The 13,102-nt window shown below is 32.1% G+C and overlaps 2 protein-coding genes across 2 annotated transcripts; one reads left to right on the top strand and one right to left on the bottom strand.

The window, feature by feature from the left end:
• Nucleotides 1-861: 861 nt before the first annotated feature.
• On the top strand, nt 862-6,355 carry LOC127098236 (putative RNA polymerase II subunit B1 CTD phosphatase RPAP2 homolog). The gene is made up of 7 exons (XM_051036774.1): nt 862-1,459; nt 2,649-3,254; nt 3,490-4,293; nt 4,378-4,613; nt 4,710-4,973; nt 5,415-5,573; nt 5,942-6,355. The coding sequence occupies exons 2-7, from the start codon at nt 2,666-2,668 to the stop codon at nt 6,044-6,046; spliced, it is 2,157 nt and encodes a 718-aa protein (XP_050892731.1). The 5' UTR covers nt 862-1,459; nt 2,649-2,665; the 3' UTR covers nt 6,047-6,355.
• A 426-nt stretch (nt 6,356-6,781) lies between these two features.
• LOC127098237 (protein WVD2-like 4) lies at nt 6,782-9,792 on the bottom strand. Its single transcript, XM_051036775.1, has 8 exons — nt 9,457-9,792; nt 8,639-8,834; nt 8,137-8,475; nt 7,981-8,045; nt 7,760-7,838; nt 7,607-7,678; nt 7,381-7,488; nt 6,782-7,296 (listed from the first exon to the last, which is right to left on the bottom strand). Exons 2-8 carry the CDS (start codon nt 8,828-8,830, stop codon nt 6,874-6,876), a joined length of 1,278 nt encoding a protein of 425 aa, XP_050892732.1. The 5' UTR covers nt 8,831-8,834; nt 9,457-9,792; the 3' UTR covers nt 6,782-6,873.
• Between the last annotated feature and the right edge of the window lie 3,310 nt (nt 9,793-13,102).

The raw sequence follows: 13,102 nt of genomic DNA, 5'->3' as shown, positions 1-13,102 counted from the left end.
AATAAAGTTGTTCTTGGATCTTGAAGGTTATTTTAAAGCAAAAGAGAAGGTGCATCTGTTACAAAACTGGGCCAATATGCAACAGAGTAGGAAGTTTAAAACCAAACAAATTTATCTTGAGCTAATTGAAAAACACCAAACTGTGCATTGGAGGAAATTATTTTACAACAACATGGTGCGCCCGATAGCTTTATTTGTTTTGGAGATGGCTTGTCATGGCAGATTGACAACCAAAGATAAGTTTCACAAGTATTGAATGGTTGTAAATGATAAATGTTGTTTTTGTGCTCAAACTAAAATGATAAACCATCTATTTTTGGCTATTCAGGTGCTCCAATGACGGCAAATCAAACATACTCCTTGTGAGTGGAATGAATAACTAGTAATAGTAAAAGGAAATGTGGGATAACTCAACTTCACAAAATACAATTGTGGAACGTGTCTACGAAACTTGAAAGCATATAAATGAAAATTTTTTTTGATAACAAAGTAAATAAGAATAGTATAAGCGATACAGTCACAAATACTATATTGTTTAGACGATGAATGTACCTTAAGATTAGAGAGAAAATTGTTATATTGATGATGAGCTAACTTAGAGTTTTTTTTAATTGTTTTTGTTTGTAAATTCTGTGCTGAATCTTTAACCATTCTTATACTTCGTGGATTTTTAAAATCAATATTTTGATTAAATAAAACTGTACTCCATTCAAAAATTTTGTTCCATATTATGTCATTCTTTTTGATTAATATTTGGTTTAAACAAAGGATGTGAAGTGTAGTCCATGAATTCTCTCATATATTATATTTGGATTGGCGGAATGTGATGGTTTCGGTCTCAGACAGAATGTAATGCTATAAATTTTGGTTTAATTAAAAATGCATCGAATGAAAAGAAATATAATGAAATTCATTCCATCCCATTCCATCATTTTTATACCTTCCGATTTAGGCGGAATGAAAAAATTGCTCTATTTTGTTTATGAAATATCCCTGCAATAGAATGAGATATTTATTCTATTCTCCTCTCTTGTGACTCATTGCACTCCGTTCCGCTTGGTTAGTTTTATTGTATTCATGAAGCCCTAATTCGATCAATATTGGGTTCTTTTCCCTCTTCCTGCAAGTAAAAATCCCTTTGTTTCTCAAAAGGCTATAACAGAACAATTACTCTATTTCAATTGAAATATCAAAGCAAGGAAACCTAATTTCTCCATCGAATCACTTGATAATCATCGCCGTTCTTCTCTCTCTCTCTCTCTATTTCTCCACTTTTCTCTAATAACCTGTTTGGATTGGCTTATGTAGAGCTTATTTGGACTTATCTACTACTAACATAAGTGCTTATAAGTGCTAATAGACCAGTTTCATAAGCGCTTATTACCTCTTATAAACTCCTCTATCAAATTCTCCTTCGTTCCAATCTCATTCTCTTTGCACTCTTCGCTCTGCAACGAAGGTATTTTAGACCGATCTTGCCGTTTTTTGCTGTGATTTTGGCTTTTGTTACATTTGCTTTTGATTTTCTGGCTGATTCACCCTGTGTTCAATTTGCTTGTTCATGCCGTGATTTTTGTGCTCTTCATTTTTTGCTGGCTGATTAGCGCAGTGTGTTGTGGTTTTTGCTTGTTAACGTATTTTTTCCTAATCGTTTTTTCCTGATTTGCATGCTTGTTCGTCTTATTTTCCTTTATTAGGGCTAGAATACATTAAATGAAGCTAAATTGAACATTTTTTGTTGTATGTACAAAATTTAGACGGTGAAGCTTGTTACAGATACGAGCACAATATCAATGAAGTATTAGTAAAGAATATGTGGTCAGTGAGGGTTTAGAAGAATTTAGTATAGGAGCTTTATATTAACTATCATACTTTTATTTCGAATAGAAAACGACCTAAATCAATCTTTTGTATGGTTAATATGAAAATAACCTGTACGAATTGTCATCCATTGCTTTGTTTGATCTGCACCTTACCCATGTTTGTGGCCATCTTACATACACTTGTAAAGTACCATAAGATATGCATGCACAGTTGCACTATACTATATGTTCATGGCATTTTCAAGACTATACATCAGAGATATTAATCCTGAGAAATAGCGGCTCTATCTCGGGAGAGCGGGAAGCGTAGAGGCCAATCTCTATTCGGAAGGCTATCGCATGAAAGGCTATTGTGGCACAGCTATTTGGCCATTCGCTGGATCATCATCAAGCAAGTCTTCATTTTTTTTAATTTTTTTTTTACAATGACAAGATGTTTAAGAAGACGAAGACTTGTTTGATGATGATCTATGATTTCCATGCTTGTTTGAATTTTAATATAATAGTAGTCTAAATTTGAATTTTAAGACGTGATGCTTTGAATTTGTTAGGACTTGTTGAATTTGATTTGATTAAGAGTTTTTGATTAATCCCGAAATTAGCGATTTGGATAGAACCATGGTCTTGGATAGAACAAATTATATGAATAATAACTCCACATTGATGTAATGCTTTATTATTTTCTTCCCTTTTATGTTGTTTACATTTGGATGAGGGCTTTAACAGAATTACTTACCTTGATCTATGTCTTGTGATGTGAGTTCTAAATTTTGTTGGAATGTAGCAACTAATTTTGTTGTTCTTTGTGTCTGATGCAATTTCTAGATACTTGCTTGCTTCTGATGGAAAAGAACCAGCCAGTTTTTGTCAAAGACGCTGTCCTGAAATTGCAATTATCCCTCCTTGATGGCATCCAAAGTGAAGACCAGCTGTTTGCAGCTGGATCTTTGATATCAAGAAGTGACTATGAAGATGTTGTAACTGAAAGGTCCATTACTAATATGTGTGGTTATCCTTTGTGCCACAATGCTTTGCCAACTGATCGCCCTCGGAAGGGTAGATATCGAATTTCGTTGAAGGAGCACAAGGTGTATGACCTGCATGAAACTTACATGTTTTGTTCTTCTAGTTGTATGGTTAACAGCAAAGCTTTTGCTGGGAGCTTGCAAGATAAGAGGTGCTCAGTTTTAGACCCGGAGAAACTGAACAATGTTCTTAGGTGGTTTGGGAATTTGAATATGGAATCAATGGAAAATTTTGGTAAGGATGGACAATTTGGTTTTTCTGGCATGGAAATCCAGGATAAAAAAGAAACTGGCACTGGTGAGGTGTCTTTGGAGCAGTGGGTTGGACCATCTAATGCAATCGAGGGTTATGTACCAAAAAAAAGAGACAACAGTTCTAAGGGTTCTCAGAAAAATACTAAAAAAGGTGAGAATCTTACAGAATCGTTTATAATTGTGGGAAATCCTAGATTACTAGATACCCTTATGCGGTATCCCATGTTTTGCTCAGGATAGTCTGTTTATTGTATTGTATTATTTGTTTATCTTAGGGGTATTATGATATAGACATAAAGTTAAGGGCCTAAGTTCTGAGAAATGGAGTAGTGTAGTTACTTATTCTTACCCTTTTCCACTTTCCAATTGCTGATTGTGCGTTGCAGGGTCCAAAACTATTCGTGGGAAGTCGAGTGGTGACAAAAGTTCAATTATCAGTGAGTTTGACTTCACGAGTACAATAATCACGCAAGATGAGTACAGTGTTTCAAAATTATCATCAGGGCAAACAGACACAACTTGTGATAAACAAATAAATCCAACAGCGATATTGGAGCAGCCAAAAAGGGTTGGCAATAAAGTAGTTAGGAAAGATGATGATATACATGACCTGTCTTCATCCTTTAAGAGTAGTCTTATTTTAAGTCCCTCAAAAAACAAAAAGGAAATAGCCAAATCATCTGAAGATCTTCTCAGACCCTCTCTGGTTCCTTCTACTGAGAAGAAAGTTGTCCATTCCATCACCATATCAGAAAGCCAATGTGATGTAGAACAGAACGATTCTGAAAGGAAATCAATACAACTCAAAGGAGAAATAAGTATAATTGCTGCTAACGGAGATGCTTCCACTTCCAATTTAGTTCCTGCCAATGCTGAAGGGAAATTCCAAATTGAAAAAACAATTGGATCTTCCCCGACAAAACCCAAATCTTCTCTTAAATCTAATGGTAAAAAGAAGCTCAGTCGCTCTGTTACATGGGCTGATGAAAAAACCAACAGTTCTGGGAGTAAAGATCTTTGTGCAGTTAAAGAATTTGGAAACATTAAAAAGGAATCTGACGTGCCAGATAATATAGATGCTGCTGCAGATGAAGATATGTTACGTTCTGCATTAGCAGAAGCTTGTGCAATTGCATTGAGCCAAGCATCGGAGGCTGTTGCATCAGGAGACTTAGATGCCAATGATGCCGGTAACTGATGTTTCTTTAGAGAATTTTCTGTTTGAATATTAAATTATTTCTAATTATTTTTGTCTACTAATGCTTCTTGTGCAGTTTCTGAAGCTGGGATCACTATATTGCCACATCCTCCCAATGCTGTTGAGGAAGGTACTATGGATGATGATGATGACGACATTCTAGTTGAGGAAGGTACTATGGACGATGATGACATTCTAGAAGCAAATTCAGTTACTCTGAAATGGCCAAGGAAACCTGGAATTTCCAAATTTGATTTGTTTGATTCTGAAGACTCATGGTTTGATGCTCCACCAGAAGGTTTTAGTTTGACTGTAAGTCTCTTATATTATCTATTGAAAGTATTCAAAGCCAATACAGGTTTTCATGGTATACACAATTACATACCTCTTTTTTCTTTTCTTTTTCAGTTGTCACCTTTTGCTACTATGTGGAATGCCTTCTTTTCGTGGATAACATCATCTTCTTTGGCATATATATATGGGAGGGATGTAAGTTTTCACGAAGAGTTTCTATCAGTTAATGGGAGAGAATATCCTAGCAAAATTGTCTTGACAGATGGTCGATCATCTGAAATAAAACAAACATTAGCCAGTTGTCTTGCTCGAGCTTTACCTGCAGTTGCTGCTGAGCTCAGGCTGCCAATACCAATATCTACATTAGAACAAGCGGTGGTAAGATTTTTAAGTTATCTGTTTATTATAATTTGTATTGTTATATGCTTGTTTTTTAAACTAAGTCATTAAATATTTATTACACTCTGGTAGTCAAGGCCTACTGCATATTACACTGTATTGATTAAAGACATCCCTATTATGTTTGTGACCCCCTCAAAAAAATGCAGAGCCACACATACACAAAATACGGAAATCAACAAAACTGTGGAAAAGGAAAAATCACTTCATTTAGCCACACAAGTTGATCTTATCTGCACAGGCCTTACTATTTAATTTCTTATATGGTTCTGTTTAGTATATACCTGCAATAATTGCAAGATTCAACCAAGTTGCCATTGTCTTAGCACCTAATTGCACATTCTCATTGGTATTTAGAAAAGTTTTTAAATATATCCATTGTTTATATGTGAATGAGTAATATGCACGGCTTTCTCTTAGGTATTCTTGCTGGATACAATGTCATTTGTGGACGCACTTCCAGCATTCAGAATGAAACAATGGCAAGTGGTTGTTCTCTTGTTAGTTGATGCATTGTCCGTTTGTAGAATACCCACTCTTATCTCATACATGACTGATAGGAGGGACTTGTTTGTCAAGGTGAGACCATTTGTTTATATTTTTTTAAAAATTATTTTACACACATTACTATGGTAGGAATCTGATCGAAGTGCATGAAGCATTTCATAATGATATTAGGTTGCATTGATAACATTGTTTTGAACAAGCACGTGACTTGAATTTATTAAAAAACCCACCTTCCCAATTTCTGTATTTCTTGGCAATATACATACAATAATTATTTTTTAGTGGGAAATGATGTTCAGCATATAAATTGAGCTATTTGTTGGCTTGCAAAATTTCCTATGACACATGGGATTTGGAAGTTCATCATATCATGCCTTGAAATAACTCATCTCAATGTTTAATTCATTGACCATTTTTCTGGTGTTGGTTTGGTGAATCAGGTTCTGAGTGGTTCACAAATAGGTAAGGAAGAGTATGACGTTTTGAAGGATCTCATTGTACCACTTGGTCGAGCACCTCATTTCTCTTCTCAAAGTGGAGCGTGACAGACAGCATAGAACTTCATCATAATTTGCCAAAAGCTTCTACTTAATCACTTTTAATCAAGAGCACAATGTTTTCCTTTTTCTTCTCTTTGGGAAATTATACCTTCCAAGTATTGTAGTATTGGGTAACTATGTTCATAGACTAAAAGGTTGTCCGATTTGTAACTAAAACAATTGTCCGATTTTACATTTTCGGTATTGATTTCGAGTGAAATTGTTTATTAAAACTCGGGGAAATTGGAAATGAATCCAAAAGTCTCAACACAAAATAAACTCTGAAATTGAGCATAATCTAATGAGTTGACCTAATTTTGATTTTTTTTGTATAGTTTTAATTTTTAACAACTTCATGAAATTCTTGTTTCTGGAGTAGTTTTTTTTTTTGGATTGTTTTTATAATTTGGTAGAATAATTTATGCAGTTTGATTTAAATGAACATATCAAATTATTTATAAACGTGATTTGAATTTTGATATACTTTTGGTTTATTATTAATGTATACATTTTGATTTGTGAGGCATTGAAACTGTAAGCAATTGAAGTGAGGGGCCATATTTCTTAGTGAGAAGTTACATAGAGTAATAGTAGTGATGTTCCTTCAATCAAAGAAAAAACACATCAACAATTTGCTTAATCACAAATAACAAGGTTTTTTCACCATTCATCACAAACAATAACCGTTTTAATACAAGAATCAATTATATTCATTGCAATATATGTTTATGATGATGAACATGAAGCAACCTCTATTCACAATATAATAATGAAATAACTGGCAACAAGAAATCCTGAGTTTACATAAATACTCTCCAGCCTGATACACCAATCTACACTCCAACAGTAACTTCATAGGATACAATTTCTGATGTAGATGCATTTAGGACCAATGTACTGCTCTTAGCAAGTTCATTTAGTGACTCTAGTTCCATCTCATTTTGGTATTCAGTAATGTCAAGAGGTGGATCTTTACTTTCTTCATTGCCTTCTCCTATATCCGCTTTCGCATCTTGCTCTATTACTCTAATGTCATTTGTAACATACTCGACAGAATCCATTTCTGTTTTTGTGACTGCAATTTCCTGCGTTTGTACATTGGCTTGTGTTTTTCTGATCGGTTTCTTCGAACTCATGTCTTTATAACCTTTTACTTTTGCAATGGCACTAGAACTAGATTTGTTTTCTGAACTGTTGTTCCCAATAGAGCCTTTGTTTCTTCCGAGCCTTGGTGATTTTGGACGTGTTGTAGGTATCTAATTGGTAGATACAATACATCATGTAGAATTAGTAGAAAAAGAGAAAATCCCATGAAAGAAAAATACAAAAACTTTAGTAACCTTTTTGAGTTCAACTTTTGGAGGAGGTTCTTTATAGAAACTTGGCATTGGAGCTGCTTTGAATGTCATCCTCTTTCTTAATTTCTTGATCTCCGCCTCCTGGCTTTCCTGTCGAATATCAGAAGAAAAAAAACGAGATAATAAGCTAAAAGCAGCCGATGATTTACGAATGAAAACTCAAAGAATATGGAACAAAGTATCTATCAATTATTCGCAATGATACCACCTTTGATTTCTCTTGCAGATTACTTATCTCCGCTTCCTTTTCTTGAATTTTCTCTTCTAACTTCGAGAAGAACTGAATGAAAAGGATAAAATAGAATCAACATTTATCATTCGCAATTCAATATCAATAGGCTTCTGATGTTTCGATAATAACCTCTTTTCTTTTTTCAGCTCGTTCTTCCAATCGGAAGGAAAATCCAGAACCAATGCTCTTCCTCCGCAGCGTAAGACTTCTGATAGCATACAAACTAGTTTTATGAATATATTATAGCTAAAGAGAAAGAAGAAAAAATGGTAATTCATTCATCAAGAGATGTCAATGCCACAAATGCACATCCTAATGAGTCATAATAATGTAAAACTTAGTAATCTTACGAAGTTGTCGAACGGACATCGTCGTCTTCTTTATTTGGATTTTCACTTTTCGCGGGGTTTGAATTCTGATCAACAGAAACATGGAAAACCAATGAAATGAAAATAAGCCATCAAACAACATAAAACAAGTCATTGAGAAACAAAGAATCTTGTTACCTCAGAGCTTTTAAAGCTATTGATGGAAGTCAAAGAAGTCCTTTGTTTAGAATTTCCATGGTTTTTTGTTGCTTCTTTTGTGTTCACTTTTGAATTTGTCAACTTTTTTGAATGAAGAGTTGAAGCCACAGTTTGAGCATGTTTATTTTCTGTCTTCAGAAGAATCCCATCAGTGCTTTTCTTCATCACTTCAACACGAGCCGTTTTGGACGGGAAACTAACACTCTTGGAAAGGTTTTGTTGTCTTTGAGACGACGAAGTTGCAGCCTTCAAATTCGGTTTATCTTTGGAGGTAGATTTAGTCTTCTTTGAAGCTACACCACTTTTGGCACAAGGTTCCTAACATGAATTAAGAAGATAAATTATTTACTTCGTGACACTTTTGTGTTGACGAATTTGAATTTATCTACTGACATAAATACTTATAAAACCGTTTAACAGATCATATAGAAACAACTTATGACACTTGCATAAACAAAATCGCATACATCTCGTACGATACCTTGGCACATTCAGAGTTTTTAATAACCACAGAATTGTTGTCTTCAGATACTACTATAGATTGAGATACTTCATTTTCGGTCTGAATTTCTGCATTAGAGTTATCTTCAATTTCTCTATGTATATTCTCCTTAGTTGTTTCTCCAATAACATGTTTTTCGTCTTCCATAATAACACCATTATCTGATTCCATTGCGCTATAAATAGTCACACAAAAATAAAGGTTACATGATCATGATCAGTTGTAATATAACAAAAAGTTTGTTTTATGTTTATTTTTTGTTTGAGTCAAATAACAAAATCCAATCGACATAAATAGAAAATTAAAAAAATATACAGATTTGACCATAATTTTACCACATACATCTAAGAAAAGACTAACGGTAAAAATCCGTATACGCTTACATTCGAAAATAGTAGCTGCAGTTACGTTAGAGATATTTAATTTTATACAAAAGATCGTACCCACTTTTAGATCATATATTTTACTCAAAATCTAGATCCTCTGGCTCTACAATGTTTGACACAAATCTGAATTCGAATTCTCAGATTCTGATGCTACATTTTCTCAGTAAAATTAAAAACAAAAACAATAATAAATTGAAATTACAATTAGATCTTCATCCTGCAACAAACTCTCCATAGAAAAAGCTTGATTCATATTGAAAAAACACACAATTCAATGAAAAAGACTATGCAAAATTTAAATAAAAATCAACAAAAAGACAAAAAATGCATCTGGAAAACAAACACATGGGAATTCAGAATTTCTAATTCTAGATACAAAAACTGATACATAAAATACTATCTTTTCTGTACCTCTTAAATTTGAGTTTCAGAGTGAATTATGGTGAAGATTAAGTAGGAATATGATGGTTGTTGGTGGTTTGGATTGGAAGCACTAGAAGAAGTGATTATTTTTGTAAGTGCTTTTGGATGTGAATTGTGATAGTTGAAAGTGAAGATGAAAGCTTTGGAGTTGGTGACACTAAGGTTTTCTTTGCAAGAGTGATTTGTGGAAAGAAAGCTCAAGTGGAACTAAGCTTGCTTTCAATAAATTGGCATTGGAATTGGAATAGATAGATAGATTATTAGTAACTGTCACAATGACTCTTCTACCACTCCTTAATCAAGCAACTGTCCAATTATTTTTTTTTCTAGGAAATATCATTGAGTGTGCCCAAATCGCCTATTGAATAGAGTTCAAAATTTATATTTAAATAAAATTTTATAAAATATTATCACTTTAAATCTTTAAATCGTGGTTAAATAAATTATTTATGTATTTTCTTATAGTTAAACTATGAATAATATGTACTGATCTTTTAAAAACTAAAAACATCTCTAATATTATTGAGGTGAAATTATCAAACACGAAATAATAGTAATAATAATACATAAACATCAATAATAATTTAAAAAATTGATTAATCAAATATAAATATACGTTGATTTAAAAGTATTATCAGACATGTTATTAATATCTTTTTAATCTTAATTTATAATACACATGTTTAATTTTTTTTTTGGAAGGGTTAACGTGTTTAGTTAATAAGTCAAATATTCATCTAAAAAAGTTTAATTATTCAATCATTGTAATTATATGATATGACTCCTCTATAATAAGAAAATGATTTGTATGAATTGTTTAAACTAACAATGGCAAGAGGGTGGTAATGCCAGCAAAATTAGTTTATGAAAAGGAAAAGGAGGTTGGTAAAGTGTTTCTTTATATAAATAGAAACAACCAAGAAAGAAAAAGAAAGGAATAGTTCATTTGTTTGATAAAATAAAATAAAATAAAATATTTTGAAGATTTTGGGCAAAGACAAAGATGATTGAGTAAATAAATTAAGAATTGTTTGGATTATTCTTGTTTCTTCTCAAGAGCGGTGGAGAGAGATTTGTCCATATACAATGGATTATTTTTAGCATAGCATATATTCATGAAATAATGTAAACAATTATTGGTGATTTCATCCAATAGCATTTGGATGCATAATAATAATTGACTGTTTAATAATAAAGATTTCTTTAACTTTAATGAGAAATTCTGAATTCGCACTAAACCGTGTTTAGAAGATTTATAACAGTTTTTTATTAGTGAAATGTGATATGAGAAAAGGAAATGATAATAATAATAAAAAAGATATAAGTGATCTTGAAGTGAAGTAAAATAAAGTTATATATGTGTGGAAAAAGTGGCATACTACCTTTTAAGAAAGAACTAAGGTTAAAATTATTACATAAATTGAATTTGTTACATGTATATGATCTAAATTATTATGTTTTGCAGGTATGAGAAAGGCAAGAGAATGAAAAGAAGGAAACACAAAATAACATAAGTCACTTTCTAAGGATATGAGATTACAAGAACTAAGGATGGGGGCCGGCTATAGGTCATAACTCAAGACTAACATAAGCCATTAGACATAGCAAAAGGTGTGTCTCCTGCTTAAAAATTGTTGGGATTAAATATGTATTTAGTTTTTATAAATTTTTTATTTTATATAATTGTTTTTATTTTTATTTGTCTCAAACTATTTGTCCTTTTAGATGATATTTATTATTTTTTATATTAATTTGTTTTTATTTATTATATTTTAATTCACATAACTATTTTATTATATATTATTAATAAATTATTTTATAAATAATATTCATTTTATTATTGAAATTAATTAAATTAATTATTATTTAAAAAGTATAAAAACTTCGACACTAACATCTATTATGAGACGGAGAAAATATTAATTTTGTCATATAAAATTTTTTAATTGGTAATTATGAAAAACATATAATATTAAGTTGGAACCAACAATATCCAATTCATTCAATTTAAGAAATGAAATTTAAACTATTAAATTATTAGAAAAAAAGAAATCTTATCAATTTTTTTTATTTTAAAATTAAATTTCATTACCATTCTGCATTGATTTTTCTATTTTTAAATTTCAAAGAATTTTATTATTTAAAAAAAAAAAATTTCATTTAAAATTGGTGATACTCCATTTTTAAAAAAAATATATATACTTTTTCATTTAAAATTGGTGATACTCCATTTTTTAAAACATAATACATCAACGAAATATTGTGTAATTTTAAAAATAAAAAAAACTATAAGTTATACATTACAAAATGAAGAGTCCAAAATTATTTAAATAAAATATTAATGACGTGAATCAGATAAAATATATAGATCAAAATTGTAATTAAATCTATTTAAATTTTATAAAATATTAAATTAAATTATAATTTATTTTAAATATCATTATAAAATTAGAATTTATTTAAAATTGACAATAAAATTAAAAATTAAAAATTAATTAAAATTGACGAAATTTTTACAAAAATAACCCACTTTTTCAAGGAAATTTCCAAAATACCCCTGGTTTCAAAAAAATTCCCAAACTACCCCACTTTTAGGAGGAGTCGCCAATAGAATTGAAGACTCCTCTTAAAACTTGAATGGAGGCGCCAATTGGATTGGTTAGGGCAGGTGCCCTAGCCAATCCAATTGGCGCCCCTGTGTAGGGTTTAAGAGGAGGCGCCAATTCAATTGGAGACTCCTCCTAAAATGCAATTTTTGTGTTATAAATAGATGCGTTGTGTGAGTAATTATTCCACATCTCATATAATCATTTGGCAATCATGTTTGGTGTTCCTCGCCGATACGGAAAGGTGATTTATGCGAGAAACAAACCTCAGATGCCGATGTTGTTCTGGAACATCACTACGTTCGATCAACTGAAGAGGGAGTTGGTTCGTTGGTTAGATGGGAAAATACCAGAAGGGGAAAAAATTAGAAGTATTGAGAGACTTGACAGTATCTTTGGTTGGGTGCGAATGAAGACTGATAAGGATGCTAGGGAAATGATGTTCGGTCGAGACGACATCAATTTGATTGTTGTAATCAGTTAGAAATATTTTTGTTTTCAGATAACTTATTTTGTACTGATGTTTGTTGTGAACCTCGTTGTAACAAAAACTTAATGATATATAATGATTGAAGGTTACAGAAATACAATGTTACAAAAAGCTTAAGACCTAGATGATGCTCCTCGATTGGGACAATTGTTCTTGTTGTGTCCTGGTTGACGACAGATACTACATAATCTTATCATTTTATCTGTGGAATCCATCTCTGTTCTGATACGTGTGCTGTTTGGCCTTCCTTTTTTCTTTCTACGCATCTCGTCATTGTGCCAAACAATATCACCTTCATATGGAGGCCAGTAATCCTCCATTGGTAGTACTGAGAAGCTTTGATTATATACATTCATGACGGTGTCGGCCTTGTACACATCAGATAAATGGCTGTAAGCATCTTGACGAGTATAAGCGCATGCTGCAATGACATGGGAGCAAGGTATGCGGAAGGCCTGGAATTTTCCACAATCGCACCAACTTCTGTTTAGTCTAACAGCGTAGGCTAAATTTGGTCTCCCCTCGTTGTGGTCCATTA

Source organism: Lathyrus oleraceus, chromosome 6 (assembly GCF_024323335.1).
Source record: "Lathyrus oleraceus cultivar Zhongwan6 chromosome 6, CAAS_Psat_ZW6_1.0, whole genome shotgun sequence".
Classification (NCBI taxonomy): domain Eukaryota; kingdom Viridiplantae; phylum Streptophyta; class Magnoliopsida; order Fabales; family Fabaceae; genus Lathyrus; species Lathyrus oleraceus.
This window is presented reverse-complemented; position numbering and strand designations above follow the sequence as displayed.

Excerpts from the sequence above, each read along its gene's own strand:
- LOC127098237 (XM_051036775.1), bottom strand. The coding sequence starts at position 8,830 with ATGGAATCAGATAATGGTGTTATTATGGAAGACGAAAAACATGTTATT. Across the intron at positions 8,046-8,136 it reads ATAGCTTTAAAAGCTCTGAG|AATTCAAACCCCGCGAAAAG; the intron begins GTAACAAGATTC and ends TCTGTTGATCAG. Across the intron at positions 7,679-7,759 it reads GAGCTGAAAAAAGAAAAGAG|TTCTTCTCGAAGTTAGAAGA; the intron begins GTTATTATCGAA and ends CTTTTCATTCAG.
- LOC127098236 (XM_051036774.1), top strand. The coding sequence starts at position 2,666 with ATGGAAAAGAACCAGCCAGTTTTTGTCAAAGACGCTGTCCTGAAATTG. Across the intron at positions 4,294-4,377 it reads CTTAGATGCCAATGATGCCG|TTTCTGAAGCTGGGATCACT; the intron begins GTAACTGATGTT and ends CTTCTTGTGCAG. Across the intron at positions 5,574-5,941 it reads GGAGGGACTTGTTTGTCAAG|GTTCTGAGTGGTTCACAAAT; the intron begins GTGAGACCATTT and ends TTGGTGAATCAG.